Genomic DNA, 14,614 nt, shown 5'->3' with positions numbered 1-14,614 from the left:
AGATCTGTTCCGTTTATTTACAATCCCACTTATGTGATTACCCCAACGAAAATCTTTCCTTGTATTAACACTGATACTTACAATGATCCCCATAAGGAACTTTCACCCGATCAAAATAATAATTAAAACTGAGAGGACTTGTGAGGATTTGCGAAACTCACAACCTGACTTTTAACCCCGTTTATCATCATACCATTGCCTACTGTCCATCTCACAACATTATCGAGGTCATTTTGTAGTTGCCCACAACCTTATAACTTATTTATTACTCTGTACAGAATAACATCATCTGCAAGCAGCCTTATCTCTGATTCCACTTCTTTACACATATCATTGATATATATAAGAAAACATAAAGGTCCAATTATACTGCATTGAGGAATTCCCCCCTTAATTATTACAGGGTCAGATAAAGCTTTGCCTACTCTAATTCTCTGAGTTCTGTTTTCTAGAAATATAGCCACCCATTCAGTCACTCTTTTTCTTCTAGTCCAATAGCACTCATTTTTGCCAGTAGTCTCCCATGATCTACCCTATCAAATGCCTTAGATATGTCAATCGCAATACAGTCCATTTCACCTCCTGAATTCGGGATATCTGCTATATCTTGCTGAAATCCTACAAGTTGAGCTTCAGTGGAATAAACTTTCCTAAACCCAAACTGCCTTTTATCAAACCAGTTATTAATTTTTCAAACATATCTAATATAATCAGAAAGAATGCTTTCCCAGAACATACATGCTACGCATGTCAAACTGACTGGCCTGTAATTTTCAGCTTTATGTCTATACCCTTTCCTTTATACACAAGGGCTATTATAGCAACTCTCCATTCATTTGGTATAGCTCCTTCATGCAAACGATAATCAAATAAGTACTTCAGATATGGTAATATATCCCAACCCATTGCCTTTAGTATTTCCCCAGAAATCTTATCAATTCCAGCCGCTTTTCTAGTTTTCAACTTTTGTATCTTACTGAAAATGTCATTGTTATCATAGGTAAATTTTTATACTTCTTTAGTGTTAATCACCTCCTCTATCTGGACATTATCCTTGTAACCAACAGTCTTTACGTACTGCTGTTTGAATAACTTCTGTCTTTTGAAGATCCTCGTATACACATTACCCTTGTTCATTAATGATTCCTGGAATGTACTTGGAACCTGTTTCTGCCTTAGAGTAGCAATACATACTCTTGCATTTTTCACTAACATTTGTATGACCACCAATTATACTTGCCATCATGTTATCTTTAGCTGACATCTTTGCTAGATTCAATTTCCTAGTAATTTCCTTCAATTTCTCCGTATTTCCACAGCTATTTCTGACTCTATATCTCTCCAACCTGCACCTCCTTCTTAGTCTCTTTACTTCTGTTATAATATTTTGGAAATTGACCATTCCTTACCACCTTTAAAGGTACAAACCTATTTTGACATTCCTCAACAATTGCTTTAAACCCATCCCAGAGTCTGTTTACATTTTGATTTACCGTTTTCCACCGATCATATTTACTTTTTTAAAACTCCCTCATGCCTGTTTTATCAGCCATATGGTACAGTCTAATAGTCCTAATTTTTAATACCTTCCTTTCTTTCACATTTATTTTCAACTATGACAAAAACAGCTTCATGATCACCAGTGCCATCTATTACTTCAGTTTCTCTATAGAGCTCATCTGGTTTTACCACCACCACATCCAAAATATTCTTCCCTCTAGCTGGTTCCATCACTTTCTGAATCAGCTGCCCTTCCACTATTAACTTGTTTGCCATTTGTTGTTCATGCTTCCTGTCGTTCGCATTACCTTCCCAATTGACATTTGGTAAATTGAGATCACCTGTTCCTATCTCATTCCTTTCCATATCATTTCCAACATAGCTGATTACAAATAAATAAATACTTCTACAGTTGAGCACTAACATTTTTATGTCATCCCTACTTGACTTCCTTTTCCCTGTACCCTTATCCCCACTACCTGGGTAACCCCCATTTCTCTGAATGTACCTGTCTATAACCTTTCTAAATAAATTTCCTAACTTATATGTACCACTTCTTTTTAAGTGAAGGCCATCTGAGTGCAGATCCCTATCTCCTACCCACCCATTAGGATTTAGAAATCTCACTCCCAAATTCCCACTTACCCATTCCAGAGTCTCATTTAAATTCCCAATCACCTTCCAGTCAGTATCCCTGCTACACAGTATTCCACTGATAACAATCTCCGCTTCCTTAAACTTCACCCATGCTGCATTGACCAGATCTTAAGGCGGGATTCCACTGAGGCAACATTTGGGCGACATGGAGCATGCGACAGGCAACAAATGTTGCTATTTGTAGCATGCGGCTTGTCATCAGTGCGGCAGAAAAATGTGGCATGCCACATATGTTGCCGAGTGTAGCATGCGTCACTTGTGGAGACGTGTTGCCAGCTACAAACGTTATTCAACCAAGGCAACAGTTTCTCATCCGACGTTGACTGAGATGGATGTCTTTGCAGACTATTGCGGCAGCAGCGTACATTGTTTATTCAGCACGGTCGTAAGAGAAAACGGCCCCGGTGGTGGAGGCGAGAATTATTCGTTCGATCAAATCAAGTACAGCATGAATTATTTCAGAAGCTATTGGCTGACGACAAAGCGCATTTCAAAAATTTCACACGGATGAGCCAGGAAGATTTTGAATTTTTGTTAGAGAAGGTTGGACCGATCATTGCAATTTTCGAGAGGCGATACCGCCGAAAGTTAGACTGTTGCTTACCCTTCGATTTTTGGCTACTGGTGACAGCTATACTTCCCTGATGCACCTGTTTCGAGTTTCTGAACCTAGCATTTCACGAATCATTCCGGAGGTGTGCACGGCTTTAATAAGTGCCTTGAAAGACTTCGTAAAGGTAAGTACATTTAAGATTAATTACCCGTAAGAATCAAAATGTTAAATTATTATAATATTTATTTTTCCAGTTTTAATATCGTAATAAAATGTATCGTCAACTGGGTTAACTTTGTGCCAGAATGGAGAAAATTCGTGAAAAGTATAAGAAGTCATAAACAAAACTGTTTACTTCATAGTCCACTAGTAACTTGCAGTGTGACATCATTCTTCAAGTTACAATCCTTCTTTGGCAAAATTCTAAGCCGACATATCGGATTCTGAAGGATTCTAGCGTGTCACAATGTTACCCCAGTTTACGATAACACATCGATCACATGTAACTTGGAAAATCCCAAAACTTAGAATTGTTTTCCTGTTTGAAACCTTTAAGTGGATACGTACAGAATTCGGAACATAATTGGTGATGTGAGATCTTCGAGTCTCCACACAAACAGAGTTCAATAAGAAACAATTGACATTTTATACAAGTACTATAATTATTTTATCTGATTCAGGATTTAATGATCTTTCACAATATAATATACGTAGGATATACTAATGCAAATATGATATTATGGTAATATATGATTTACTCACAGAGTGCAGACATTCTCATAAATTTCACGTTACACGTTGTCGTCACTTAAATTGTATAGATACACCGCAAACACCAAAAATCACTTTTCACTTATTACCTATAATCCAAAGAACAAGAAAATAACTAGCGCAAACAGAAATAATCCTATAAATGAGAACGTGCAGTACACTTCAAATACCACCGGACTGAGCCAGGATCGAACCTGCCAAGTTGGGGTTAGAAGGCCAGCGCCAGTATCCAGTAATTGGGAGATAGTGGGTTCGAGTCCCACTGTCAGCAGCCCTGAAGATGGTTTTCCGTGGTTTACCATTTTCAGACCATGCAAATGCCGGGGCTGTACTTTAATTAAGGCCACGGCCGCTTCCTCCCACTTCCTAGACCTTTCCTATCCCGTCGTCGCCGTAAGACCTATCTGTGTCGGTGCGACTTAAAGCAAATAGAAAAAAACCTATCATTCTGCAACCGAATATTCCTGACTGAAGGTGTGAAATGTGTTGAGAAAGGCAAGGTCACATTAACAACAGCTCACATCACCAGTTAAAGAGTAAAATGAATGATAACAGAACCCAAAGCAAAATAAGCAGGATCTGGTCATCTAAAACATATACATTTATTAAGAAGAAAGGTTCGCCCGAATGGACATTAGATTATAAACTGGGTTTTACAGTGGTCACATTTATAATAACCCATAATATTCTGGAGTAACTGAGTCATTTTGTTCTATATGTTCAAACACCATTATTTAACTTTCAAGTTGTGGAGAAAGTAATTCCACGAAATCTGCTTGGCTGTCAGCAGTGTTGTCATCGCACCGTGGTTGTGAAATCTCGTTCCCATCGATGGATGGGAACGAGACAGAAGCATGCTCCTCAGGTGAACGTACAGGCGCCAGAGGAGACTGAAGTGTAGAATTTGATGTAGTTGAGGGTGACCCATAACTACTATTATTTGAAGGTAGGGTATCGATAAAATTTCTAGCGCAGCTTGGAGACTGAAAGTCGTAGTTTCCAATTGAGGCTTCGAATAAAATGTTATTAATCCTGTGCTTTGCTAGAACTTGTGCTCTTGGAGTTACTTTTCTCAGCTCATTTGCCACATATTCTCCATATACTGCGAACTCATCTCTCGTAATGGAAGACTTCAAAATACTATAAGCTTCTTCGACTCTTTCCTCTTGCAGATTGCATTTCCCTTTCTTACACTTTCCACGATTCTTGTCTCCAAGTCCAATTTCCTCAGCAGGACGCTGATTATTGTCCATGTTTTCTAATATCGGATTTGATGGGTCATCCACTGAGATTTCTGCAGAGTCTGGAGTTGCAGCGCGGAGTAAATCTTCAATTTCCAAAGTCTCCTCCTTAAATAAAGAGTAACAAATCATTGTAATATGAATAAATTAAGTCTATGTAACAATTAAATAATACTAATAAGAAAGTGACTGAGGTATGAGCGACATTAGTAACATCATTCCTTAAGCAACCCGTCCCTGATATGAATGGTGTGAAAATGTTGCACATAGAGTCGGTTGGTGCTACATGTTAGTGGGCTCGGCTAACTGATGTGTAATAGCAACGGCTGGCTCGGTGAGGAAAACAACAGGAAACTACCTCACTCCTCATTTTCCTTGTAAACCTCTTCAGCGATACCTATGCCATCTATGGCAGCTTAAGGTAGAGCTGTTGAGGATTCAACCAGCTTTCAGACTGAGTACTCAACATACTTTACTAATAACAAAATTATTGTCCTCAGGTTCCAAACAAACAAGAAGAGTGGGGAAGAGTATCACACGATTTTGAGACTTCATGGAATTATCCTCACTGCATTGGCGCGTGTGACGGAAAACATGTATTGGTGAAGTGTCCAAAAGGAAGTGGTAGTCAATTTTTTAATTACAAGGGAACTTTCAGCATCGTGTTGATGGCAGTCGCTGACGCAACATATTGCTTCCTGTACGCTAATATTGGATGTCAAGGAAGGATTTCGGACGGTGGAGTATTCCGGGAAACTGGATTTTACAAGGATTTATCACAAAACAAATTTTCTCTCCCAGCTCCAGAACCTCTTCCAGGAAGAGAAATATCGCCTTATGTTCTTGTAGCGGATGATGCATTTCCCTTACAAGAGCACATTATGAAACCATACTCTGGTTGTCACGACAAAGGCTCGCCACATAGAATCTACAATTACCGACATTCACGTGCTCGAAGAATAGTAGAAAACTGCTTCGGATTGCTGGCCAGTGTTTTCCGAGTATTTAGAAAGCCTATGGAGATTAGTGTAGAAAATGCAGTGACTGTAACTACCACATGTATTTATCTACACAACTTTCTCAGAAAACGTCCTACTTCAAGATCTCTTTATTCACCTCCGGGGACATTTGACACCGACACCCAAGATGGTAATATCATTCCTGGATCATGGCGCGGAGTGATCCAAGCTGATACAGGTATGGAGCCTCTGGGAAACAAACCACGTCGGAATTCTCAAGAAGCGAAAGCCATTAGGGATGAGTTTATGGAATACTTTATGTCAGATGAAGGCTGCGTACCATGGCAGGATCGGTATGCTTAGAGGTACGGGAAGTTTTAGAAGCTCCTTGTACATTGTAATTTAATCATTATCAAAATATATTAGTTTAAAGTACAATATCCTAACCTTATTTCGATTACTTTACCCCCTTACCGTTCACATTTCTAACAAACTTTTATCATTAAAATGAACTATGACACTAGAAGTAGACACATTGAGGAAGAAAAAGATTGTAGTGAAACAGTGTTGGAAGACTTTGCGCAATTAGAGTAGCGGCGAATGGATTTCTAAATGACAAGTAGATTATTGTTGTGTGTTAACAGTGTACAAAGGTGAAAAATTTGTTGTTATGCTAGTAAACGACGTATTTACGAAAAATCTACAGGGTTGCAAATGTCATACGGTACTGATACGTAGAATATTATATTATTATCATTAGTACTAGTATGATGTCAAATTATATTTTCATTGTTATCTCTATTTTTTTCTAGTACAAACTGTTCCGTTACTAACAACCAGAAAACCAGACTTTGAATAAATCACAATCTTACTTACAAAAGTTCATAATCAGTTAACTATTTATTAAAGGAAAACGGTGGCTTAAAATCAACTCACCTCACGTTCCCCAATGACACCTGACGTTGAAGTAGTTTTCCTCGGAGCATCGATGTCAAGAAGAAAGGTAAGTAGATTATACCCGAACCATATTTTTCCTCTCAGTGGAGAAGCACCACTCGTTTTCATTTTCTGAATTCTTTTGTGCTCCCGGTGGAAAGCTGTACGCAAATTTTTTATTTTCTTCTTCAGTTCCTGGACACTGCAATTATATTTATCTGAGAGCCGTTTCAACGTATCCATCTTAATACTATTGTTTTTATAGTTACTCAAAGTTACATTCCACAATTCCGAAGCATTGTGGTAATCCTCAATTAAATTCACAGTTTTTCAATAACCCACTCCATCTTGCCGCACGGAAATTGTAGCACCGATCCACACACTGTCGGATCCCAGGCAACACTGTTCAACAAGCACATTTTTGAAGCATGCGGCACCAGAGAGTGTTCGACAGATTGCGACATGTCTCATGCCACACAGCCGCACGCTACATGCCGAGCCGTGTTTCCTCAATTGAAGGCTGACTGCAGCATGCTTCACTGTCGCATGCTCCATGTCGCCCAAATGTTGCCTCAGTGGAATCCCGCCTTTACACATCCCCAACTATGTTGGTTCTGATACCTGCTTGTCTTACGTTGTTAACGCCAAAGTGAAACACTACCACCTTTTCCTTTTCCTCTCCTTTCCTTCTACTTTCCTCAACATCTGCTTCAACCTAATTCCTGGATAACACTCTACCCTGGTTCTCCTTCTTCCACTCACTTTCCCCACATGTCTAAACACGGAATCCCCCATGACCAGAGCTTCAACCCTACCCACTTCATTTGATCCCCTACCCTCCTGGTCAGCCCTATTTATTTCACTGCTGCAGAAGCTAATCCCTCCTTCCTTTTTTTCCTCCCATGACCCTGTTCCACTTGTCTTTTCCAACCACTACTTTACATTTCCCTTTCCTACCTTTTCCCCTCCTCCTATTTCCACACATCTTAGCAACAGTTCCCTATTCCTCTCTTCCCTCGGTAGTTCTACCTGCAGTGACTCATACTGATAAATCTTCAGTTTTTGAGATATCACTATCCTAATAAAAATAATTCAACCTCTTTTCAGTCCTTTTTACCCCCCGCCCTACCTGTAAGTTGCTTTTCCAACAACAAAAAAGGACATGTCTCTTATTTTTGTTTTTAAGAGAGATAAAGGTAGGTAAGTGTTGTTCTGCCCAAAGGCAGGTCCGAACCTCCGCAGAGGTGTTCCTGAGCTGGAGGTTACATGTGGTAGGGTGGCCAGCTCCTCCATTCCCTAACCCCCACCAACAGCGCGTGGCAACCCATCCAACTCCTGACCACGCCCAATGTTGCTTAACTTCGGAGATCTCACGGGATCCGGTGTTTTAACACGGCTATGGTCATTGGCAAGAGAGATTAAAAATACCAATTTTCATATCTGTAACAAGTTAACTTTACGACATGTTCTGTAGACATTCTCATTTTAAAAATACACCCCCCTTTTTCAGTTCCCCTTAAGTGGATTTTCTGACAATATATTATGTATGTTTCTTTACTTTTATAGGAGATTCCAAATATTAATGTTTATGTCTGTAACAGTTTACGTTTCTGCAATATACTGTAGATATAGTGTTTTTAAAAATCATCCCCTTTGTCACTCCTGCTCACTCACCAATGATTGAGTTTTCTAAAAACAAAAAAACAAAAAAATATGTGTTTATTTTTAAGGGAGATTCCAAATTCCAATTTTCATGTCTGTAACATCTTTGGTTTTTGAGATATAAGTATCCTCATAAAAGGTATTCAACCACTTTTCAACTCTTTTCACCCCTCTTAAGGTGATTTTCCAAAAACAAAAGAAATGTGTGTTTGTTTATTTTTAAAGGAGATTCTAAGTATCAATTTTTATGTTTGTAAACTTCTAAGTTTTTGAGATATAGATATGCTCATTTAAACAAATCCCCCCCTTTTCACCCCCTTAGCAATGGAATATCAAAAAATCCTCCCTTAATGAGCACCTACACTCTAATATAAATGTATCCCCAAAATTGAATTTCTTTATGTCTAGTAGTTTTGGCTTGGCGATGATGAATCAGTCAGTCAGTCAGTCAGTCAGTGAGTCAGTCAGGACATGTTATTGAATACTGAATTTTCACGACTGCATTGTAATCAAAACCGACTTTCAACCTATTAGGTCGTGTTATGTACATTTAGTACGTGTTGAAGAGATGTTAAGTACAGAACAAAAATGGCCAACCAGACACCAGTGGGATCCATACCCACAACCTTCCAATTTCGCGTCAGTTGCTCTACCAATTGAGCTATGGTGGCCTAGGCCATCTTTGTTCTGTTGGAAAGAATCTAAGCTACAGGTCTGGTACTATTACCATCACACTTTAGAGTGCGTTTAAGTTCCCCATTGAGGGCCAAGTCAATGAATATTGAATTTTCACGACTGCATTGTAATCGAAACCGACTTCCAACCTATCAGGTCGTGTAACGTACATTTAGTATGTGTTGAAGAGAAGTTAAGTGCAGAACAAAAATGGCCAACCAGACAACAGTGGGATCCGAACCCACAACCTCCCGATTTTGCGTCGGTTGTTCTACCAATTGACCTACGGTGGCCTAGGTCAGCTTTGTTCTGTTGGAAAGGATCTAAGCTACAGTTCTGGTACTACTACCATCACACTGTAGAGTGCATTTAAGTTGCCTGTTGAGGGCCACGTCAAAGAATATTTAATTTTCACGACTGCATTGTAATCGAAACCGACTTTCAACCTATTAGGTTGTGTTATGTACATTTAGTACGTGTTGAAGAGATGTTAAGTACAGAACAAAAATGGCCAACCAGACACCAGTGGGATCCGAACCCACAATCTCCCGATTTCGCATTGGTTGCTCTACAGTGTAATGGTAGTAGTACCAGACCTGCAGCTTAGATCCTTTCCAACAGAACAAAGTTGGCCTAGGCTACCGTAGCTCAATTGGTAGAACAACAGATGCAAAATCGGGAGGTTGTGGGTTCGGATCCCACTGGTGTCTGGTTAGCCATTTTTGTTCTGTACTTAACATCTCTTCAACACATACTAAATGTACGTAACACGACCTAATAGGTTGAAAGTCGGTTTCGAGGACGTGTTATCTTATATATAATGTATATACTGATATGTATATATATGGCTCAGGCAGCAGCACACTGGCCTCTCACCGCTGGGTCCCTTGGTTCTAATCCTGATCACTCCATGTGAGATTTGTGCTGGACAAAGTGGAGGCAGGACAGGTTTTTCTCCTGGTACACCGGTTTTCCCTGTCATATTTCATTTCTAGAGGAGTGCGACAGGCTTCGTCAGCCGGCACAATTCCTATCCTCGCTGCTAGATGCGGGGTTTCACTCTTTCCATTCCTGACCCGATCGCATGACTGGAAACAGGCTGTGGATTTTCATTCATTTCATGTATTGATTAGATGGAATCCTTATTTCTATTTATTGTAATAAGAAAACACACCATATTATTAATGAAACTATATCCATAAAAGAAAATAACAACGTTCTTGCAAATTACACTGTATTATTAAAGAAATGTATATCCATGAAACAAAATATGATTTTATCTAGTAAAACCCATTGTATTATTAAAGAAATATATATCCATGAAATGAAATACCAGTTTCTATAGGAAAACATACCACATTATTAAAGAAAAACAAATCCATGAAACTAAATACCAGTTTTTGAAGCAAAATACATTGTGTTATTGAAGAAAAATGTATCCATGAAACTCACAAAACACTTCTATAGGTACCAACAAAATGACTGTGCGTGGCGAACACCATGAGTTGCACACAGTGTAAAGGATCGTGTAATAAGACAATGCCTAGAGTCGCGCACGGTGGAAATGACCAGGCTTACAGAAAAAGCTTTCCACTGACTGGTGATGAAAGGGGGAGACAGCAAATGTAAATACATGTTGTGGACGAGTTCACTGAAAGGTACAAGAATGTAGAAAGCTTTATACTGGGAAACTATTCTGAAAGAGTAAAAAATGTATGCACTTGCTCTATGCTCTAAAAGACCATGACATAACCCCTCGCTGGTTAACAGAATGCGTATCTACAACCAGAATACTATTTTAAATTGTTTTTAATGAGTATACAAGTCAATACAGCACCTATTATGGTCAAATTTATTAACAGTTATTCTATATACGCACTGTAAAAACGAACTTTTTCAGCCATTCTATGAGCACAATGTCACCTTTACCGTTCAGAGTGGCATTCAGGTAAATTTTTTAATTCATTCATTCTTCCTATGATTACATGGCCAGCCAGGTAAAACAGAAGACCTATTTATATTTCTGTCTGAAAGTCAAAAATAGCCAAATTGGGCAAAGACATCGAATTTCTCAAATGGTGTATCACTCACAATTTGACACCCAACTTTCTTAAAAGCAAGTTTAAGAACCATCGTTCTTCTTTTCAAATTACTAAAACCCAAACTAAAACAAATAAGATTTGTCTGAGAGAGGAGATCAAATTTTTGTACAAGAAAAAGTCCTTTTTTAACCATATGTAGGTTATATGAGACTCATCTCGAAACTACAAGTTTACTTTCGGATGCTCATCGGAACCTGTTTCAAGCCCAAGTTGACAATAATAATCTATTCTGAACACAGCCATCACTACAACAGTAGAAGCAGAATTAGCCATCAGCAAACTGCCAGCAGATAAACAAGACGAAGTAAGAAATGAAGTAAAAAGAAAATTAAACACCATTCTTAACCTTGCCCAGTATTCTTGCATTTTCTGCCGGTGTAACCTTTCTTCCGGGACCATCTATCTTAAAGATTTGATATTCCCAGTTCTCCAATGTCCTTCTCAGGTTCTGTCAGCCAAGTGGTACGAATCTTCTTGTTCTGCCAGAAGATGAACAGTCTTTTGAGAGACAGTCTTATTATATGGCCATAGAAGGCAACTCTCCTTTTCATAGCACAATCAGAGAGCCTCTCTATGTGTTCGTAAAGCTCGGAATTGTGCCATCTACAGAATTCTTCTTCTTCCTTTACCGGACCTAAGATCTTCCTGTGAATTCTCCTCTCTCTCTGACTTCCAGTTGCTCCATCAGACTTCTTCAGTTCAATGAAAGACACTCCATGGCATACAGAGTTTCTGGTTGTATGACTGACATGTAGTGCTTCAGTTTCAGGTTGCATGACAGGCATTTTTTGTTATAAGTTTTCTTTGTCAGTTGATAGGCCAGTTCCAACTAGTTGACTCTCATGGATAATAATGCTCTTTCTGATATGTTGGGTTCAATCCATTCGCTGAGATAAATTTCTCAGTCCTCTTGATTTTTCCCCATTCTAGTAGTACCTCTCCACTAGCTTCTTTGATGTTGGTGAAAAAAATTATGTTTTCCCCCAAAACACTTGAAGACCCACTTTGGCTGCCTGTCTTCTGAGGCAATTAGTGCTATGTCATCAGCAAAGTCCAGGCAATCTCCAACCAGCCTTTCCTTCTTATGACCCAGGCATATCCCACTCTGGATTCATTCATTCATTCATTTACTTATTTACTCTTTCTGGGCAAGTCTGCCGGTCCCTTAAGCCCTGGACCTGCTTGCATTGCAGGCCTAATGTTATGCCACTGACAAAGAGCAGGTAACTTGTTCAAATGTTTATTGTTTACAAGGAGCATCTTAGCAGCTATGAGTAGCACTTAAGTTCTGTTTATAATGATCGTGTTATGTTTCTGCTGCAGCCTTCTCTGACGAGCTTAGCTGAGGCAGTATTTGAAGAACCTGAGTTCCTTGAGATTGTCAACACTTCTGAGGTGGAGAAAGAAAAGCTGCAGAAGCTCATTGTGAATCTTTCCAAGATCCTCTTCAGTAATGTGCTAGAGAAAACCAGTCGTGATGAGAGGAAATTCAGATCTTTCAGATCTTTCAGAAATGCTGCAGTAAACTTAGGTAGGTAACATGTTCTCATGACCTAGATTTAACATACTGAAGAATTAAGTAGTACACCATATTTGCTCGCATATAACTTGCCACCACATATATCTTGCACCCCATTTTTAACATTTGGAATTTATTGCATGAAAAAAATCCCTGTACATAACTTGCATTAAATTCTGATGTTGTCATAAAGACGAATGGATAGCGAGATGGGATGGGATGGTGTTTCTACAAAGACAGACTGTCAGCCTGAATTTTCAACACAGTGATTTCATCCTGTTTTTGAAATGTTATCAGACTAAAAACTTTTTAGTCTAGAGGTCCGCAACCTCACTGTTAGCACTTATTGTTTCATTTCCATCTGTTATCTTTTATTTTATTTTCTTCTTAGGTTTAGCACATTTTTTGGATTCAATTATGTTTTATATTAACCCTTTTTTCACTTATATCGGATGGGTATCTGTTGAGAGACCAGACTAACGAATGGTTCATCGAAAGGGGGATAGCAGCCTTTCGGTAGTTGCAAGGGCGGCAGTCTAGATGATTGACTGATACGGCCTTGTAATAATACTCAACATGGCTTAGCTGTGTTGATACTGCTACACGGCTGAAAGCAACGGGAAACTACAGCCGTAACCACCTCCCGAGGACATGCAGCTCTCTCTGTATGAATGATGTACTGATGATGGCTTCCTCCCGGGTAAAATATTCCGGAGGTAAACTAGTCCCCCATTCGGATCTCCGGGTGGGGACTACACGAGAGGGGGCGATCATCAGGAAGATGGATACTGACATTCTGCGAGTCGGAGCGTGGAATGTTAGAAGTTTGAATCGTTGTGGTAGGTTAGAGAATCTGAAAAGGGAGATGGATAGGCTAAAGTTAGATGTAGTTGGTATAAGTGAAGTACGTTGGCAGGAAGAACAGGATTTTTGGTCAGGCGACTACCGAATTATCAACACGAAATCAAACAGGGGTAATGCGGGAGTTGGTTTAATAATGAATAAGAAAATAGGGCAGCGGATAAGCTACTACGACCAGCATAGTGAAAGAATTATTGTCGCCAAGATAGACACCAAACCAATGCCCACCACAATAGTGCAGGTCTATATGCCTACTAGTTCAGCGGATGATGAAGAAATTGAAAGAATATATGAGGAGATAGAAGATTTAATACAATATGTCAAAGGTGACGAGAATCTAATTGTGATGGGAGACTGGAACGCAGTGGTAGGCCAAGGAAGAGAAAGTAGCACAGTAGGAGAATTTGGATTGGGACAAAGGAACGAAAGAGGAAGTCGGCTGGTTGAATTCTGCACTGACCATAATTTAGTCCTCGCCAATACTTGGTTCAAACACCACAAACGACGGCTGTATACATGGACGAGACCTGGAGACACTGGAAGGTATCAAATAGACTTCATTATGATTAGGCAGAGATGTTTTATATTAACCCTTTTTTCACTTAATTTGTCTCAGTGAATTATTTATTGCTCCATCTAGTGATGTAAATATTATATATTGTTATTATTTTTATTTCCGTCTGTCTCTTTTGCTTTTCATTTGTTCCTTCATTTTTTAACATATATTTAGCTTGTATTATGTAAATTACTTTAACCCCCCCCCCTCCTCTTATTTCACTGAGGATGGCTCAAACGAGTCGAAAAATGTTAGAATTTTATTGCTCCATCTAATGATGGAATTATGTTTTGTATTGAGTTAGAAGGATATATTTAATTTATTCCTTTGTAAAGTGTGCTGATTTTCTCATGAAAATACATAGGAAGTAATAGAGTAACAGTAATCAAATTGCTTACATTCTTAATAAATTTTACTTGTAATTGCTACTTTTTACAAAATGTAATTTTTTATTTACTTGAAATAGAATTGTAATCATTACATTCTTGTACATAATTAGTATACATGGCACAGAACCCCAAATGGGGCAAAAATAAATTATGACGTTATAATAACATTTTCAGTTCTAGTACAGCAGAACTAGTTCTGGTTGAAGTACGTTCAAAGACATTCAAACAATCAT

The 14,614-nt window shown here is 38.9% G+C and overlaps 1 protein-coding gene across 1 annotated transcript in view; it reads left to right on the top strand.

Annotated features, from left to right (window-relative positions):
• The window catches only part of LOC137500506 (trichohyalin-like), a 196,175-nt gene that overhangs the window by 157,139 nt on the left and 24,422 nt on the right, over positions 1-14,614 (top strand). Inside the window, exon 13 of the mRNA XM_068227425.1 lies at positions 12,380-12,587. Within this exon, the coding sequence (XP_068083526.1) occupies positions 12,380-12,587 (208 nt within the window). The remainder of the gene's footprint in view (positions 1-12,379; positions 12,588-14,614) is intronic.

This window comes from Anabrus simplex, chromosome 4 (assembly GCF_040414725.1).
Source record: "Anabrus simplex isolate iqAnaSimp1 chromosome 4, ASM4041472v1, whole genome shotgun sequence".
NCBI lineage: Eukaryota > Metazoa > Arthropoda > Insecta > Orthoptera > Tettigoniidae > Anabrus > Anabrus simplex.
This window is presented reverse-complemented; position numbering and strand designations above follow the sequence as displayed.